Below are 3,716 nucleotides of genomic sequence, written 5' to 3' on the forward strand. Positions count from 1 at the left end.
CTCTTGGTCAACACACCAACACTAAGAATGCTGATCTTGATCCCCTCAAGAACACACATCACTTCTCAGCAAACACACAAAGTTTCTTTCAACAGATACAAGGATTACACTTGTTACAGAATGAAATCTGAAATCAATACAAGAGAAAATCCTATCTCACACTCTTTGATCAAACTCAATCTCTAAGCAATCTCAACTCTTTCAAAATCTCAAAATCTGTGAAAAACTCAAATCTGTTTTTTTGTATATATCAAAGTTGTTGTTTGTTATCAAATCTTAAAAAACTATTAATTGCATTTAAAGATTGGTCAAAGCATTAAAAACTAGAGCGTAAACAGTTAGAAAATCATGTAATTCTCAGTCAAAGCACAAACCATTTTTCTGTTATGGTACCAAAACAAACAATCGATTGTTTCCACGAATCAATCAGTTGTTTTGGTTTTGACAGCAAGTCAACCATAAAAACAGTTTACAACCTTTTCTAAAAACACCTAAGTATAAAACAATTGGCTGTTTCGACAAAACAATAGGTTGTTTTTCACTTAGCTTGAAAAACACGTTTTTTTAAAAAGATTGAGAGTGCCTATTCTTTGGATTCAATCAAGAGTGGATTACATATACAATCTATCCCAGATCCTATCTAAGACAGCTCAGCAACAACAAGCACAACCTAGCCTTCAACATCCTTCAAAGGGTTTTGGATTCTTCAAAGCTTGAACACCACTAGGTTCAACATATCCAACTGAACCTTGCGGCGTTGCAAGCAATAAATGAAGAGTTACACCACACAACGAGGAGTTGCGTCGCGGGTTGCGAAACCAGGCTGGGAGTCATGAAACAGAGGATCAATAATGCATTACGCGTCCTAGAGAGTTCCCCATGCCCTTTCCGCAGGCGATTATGGATGCGGTAATACCATCCACATTCGTAGGGCCAAAAGCTACGTTTACTGGTATGGAAGATCCAGAGGCACATCTCAATGCGTTTCACATGCAGATGATGCTGGTTGGCGGTTCTGACGCCGTGAGGTGCAAGCTGTTCATGAGCACATTGGTGGGGGTGGCAATGGACTGGTTCATCAGTCTCCCAGACGACCACGTGACTTCCTTTGCACAGTAGTCGCAATTGTTCAGGGAGCATTATATCGCAAACCGCGCTCCCCCACCCAATTCTTAGGACCTCTTTAACGTAAGGTAGTATCAGGGGAAGACGCTGAAGGAGTTCATGAATCATTTTGGGGCGCAGATGGTGAAGGTCGCCACCAAGGATGAGACGGTGATGGTTCATGTGTTTCAGAAAGGGATTTGTCCTGACCCTTTTAGTGAAACTCTCATCAGAAACCGCCCCAAGACCTTTGTTGAGATTAGGCGTCGTGCGGTGACGCACATTGCAGCAGAAGGTGAAGTGAATGAAAAGCGCGCGTGTGTTGTCCCCACGCGCCCACGTGCACCGGCGCGTGCGCAACCCATTAGGGTGCATGAAGCTACGATAGACAAGAAGAGCCAAGGGAGGAAGTAGCTCTACGAGTCTAGAAAGCCCCAGGCTAAGGGGCGTGCGAGGGAGAATAACCATGTGAGGCACAGTTTCGTGGTGGAGCTGAAGGATCTCATAGTAGTGCCCAACATAGCAGAAAGGCTGAAGATCCCAACGAAGACTGACAAGGTGTTGGGACCCCACAAGGATGCATGGTGCGAGTTTCACCAGGCGTTTGGACACCCTATATGCAGCTACTTGGCGTTGGGGCATCAGTTGGATGAGTTGGTGAAGAAAGGGTTTCTGAATGACTATTTGGCAGAGTCACAGGGGACTGGGGCCCCATCGGTGTTAGGGGAAAATTAGGGGCACGAGATGCCTGTCCATGGGGAGATCCATACGATCTCAGGTGGATTCTCATGATGTGGGTGTACTGCCTCTCAGCGCAAAAGGTATACACGTTCGGTAATGTCGTTAGAAGCGCAAACGGTGGATGACGTGCTCGACGTTGACCTTGCTTTCACTAAGGTCGACCTTCGCGACGTCATTCCACATGATAACGACCCTGTGGTGATTTCGGTGGTGACTGCAAAGAGAAAGGTGTACAGGGTGTTAGTGGATCAGGGGAGTTCATCAAATGTAATGTTTTGGTCCACCTTCAACAAGTTGCAGCTGTCCCCTGACCAGCTCAGGCCCTACACAGGGTGTGCTTGTACGGGTTTGCTGGGGATCAGGTGGAGGTGCGAGGGTAGTTGGAGCTGAGGACCATCTTTACAAATGGCCCCGCCTCCCGCACAGAGAATATAAGGTACCTGGTGGTTAATGCGCACTCGGCCTATAATGTTTAGTTGGGAAGACCAGCTCTGAACAGGTTAAAGGCGGTGGCGTCGACACGCCACATGAAGATGAAGTTGCCAGACCTGAGTGGGAAGGTGATAGTGATCAAGTCCGACCAACAGGAGGCTAAGAGATGCTATGAGAATAGTCTCAAAGCCAAGAGGGGGGTGTTCATGGGGGGGTACTTGGAGCTGAGGACCACCTTTCCGAGCACACAGATGGCCCGCCTGTCGAAAAGGACCGCGCAGGAGTTGCTCACGCAGAAAGCGCTCAGAAAAGGCGACCCGAGCCAGTGGGGAATGTGGTGGAAAGGCAGATTGGCGGCAAGACGTTTAGACTGGGCAAGTCATTAGACCAAACAGAGCAAGACTTAGTGGCTGAGGTGATAGCGCATCACCTAGACGCTTTCGCATGGTCCGCCTCGGACATGCCAGGGATAAACCCTGACTTTTTGTGCCATCGCCTCACTATGGATCCTAAGGTGAGGCCCGTTCACCAGAGAAGAAGGAAGCTCAACGAAGAGAGGCACCTGGTTGTCCAGGAAGAGACGAAGAAGTTGTTGAACGCTGGCCACATCAGGGAAATTTAATACCCTGAGTGGTTGGCGAACGTGGTCTTGGTGAAGAAGATCAATGGGAAGTGGAGGATGTGCGTAGACGTCATTGACCTCAACAAGGCGTGCCCTAAGGACTCGTATCCCCTACACAGTATTGACGCCTTGGTGGACAGTGCCTAAGGTTGTAGGATGCTCAGTTTCCTGGACGCGTTGTGAGGGTATATAATCAGATCAAGATGCACCCCAGGGACGAGTGCAAAACGGCTTTTATGACCGAGACGTCCTGTTACTGTTATACAGTGATGCCGTTTGGTCATAAGAATGCGGGATCCACTTACCAGAGCCTGATGGACAGGGTTCTTGCACCCATGTTAGGGAGAAACATCCACGCCTACGTAGATGATATGGTGGTGACCTCACAGGAGAGGGGCCAACACGTAGCGGATCTGGAAGAGCTATTTCCTACAATAGCGAAGTACCGCTTGTAGTTGAACCTCGAAAAATGTGTGTTCGGGGTCGAGGCAGGGAAGTTTTTGGGTTTCCTACTCACTGAGCGTGGGATAGAGGCAAACCTAGAAAAGTGAGCGGCGATTCTTGCCATGAGGAGCCCTGCCTCGGTAAAGGAGGTGCAACAGCTGACGAGGCGGATGACTGCCCTGCCCAGATTTGTATCCGCTGGAGGAGACAAGGGCCACCCTTATTTGCAGTGTTTGAGAAGAAACAGCAGGTTCGTGTGGACCGCAGAGTGTGAGGAGGCATTCTTCAAGTTAAAGGAGTATCTAGGCGCTCCTCCCGTGCTGTGCAAGCCATAGTTGGGCGTACCGCTCCGACTGTATTTTGCCGTGACAGA

The 3,716-nt window shown here is 48.6% G+C and overlaps 1 protein-coding gene across 1 annotated transcript; it reads left to right on the top strand.

Moving 5' to 3' along the window:
• Positions 1 to 1,941: 1,941 nt before the first annotated feature.
• Positions 1,942 to 3,354, top strand: LOC150025493 (uncharacterized). Its single transcript, XM_090294059.1, has 2 exons — positions 1,942 to 2,191; positions 3,167 to 3,354. Exons 1-2 carry the CDS (start codon positions 1,942 to 1,944, stop codon positions 3,352 to 3,354), a joined length of 438 nt encoding a protein of 145 aa, XP_090150185.1.
• Positions 3,355 to 3,716: the final 362 nt, after the last annotated feature.

Source organism: Phaseolus vulgaris, chromosome 8, assembly GCF_051622355.1.
Source record: "Phaseolus vulgaris cultivar YP4 chromosome 8, ASM5162235v1, whole genome shotgun sequence".
In the NCBI taxonomy this organism is placed as follows: Eukaryota; Viridiplantae; Streptophyta; class Magnoliopsida; order Fabales; family Fabaceae; genus Phaseolus; species Phaseolus vulgaris.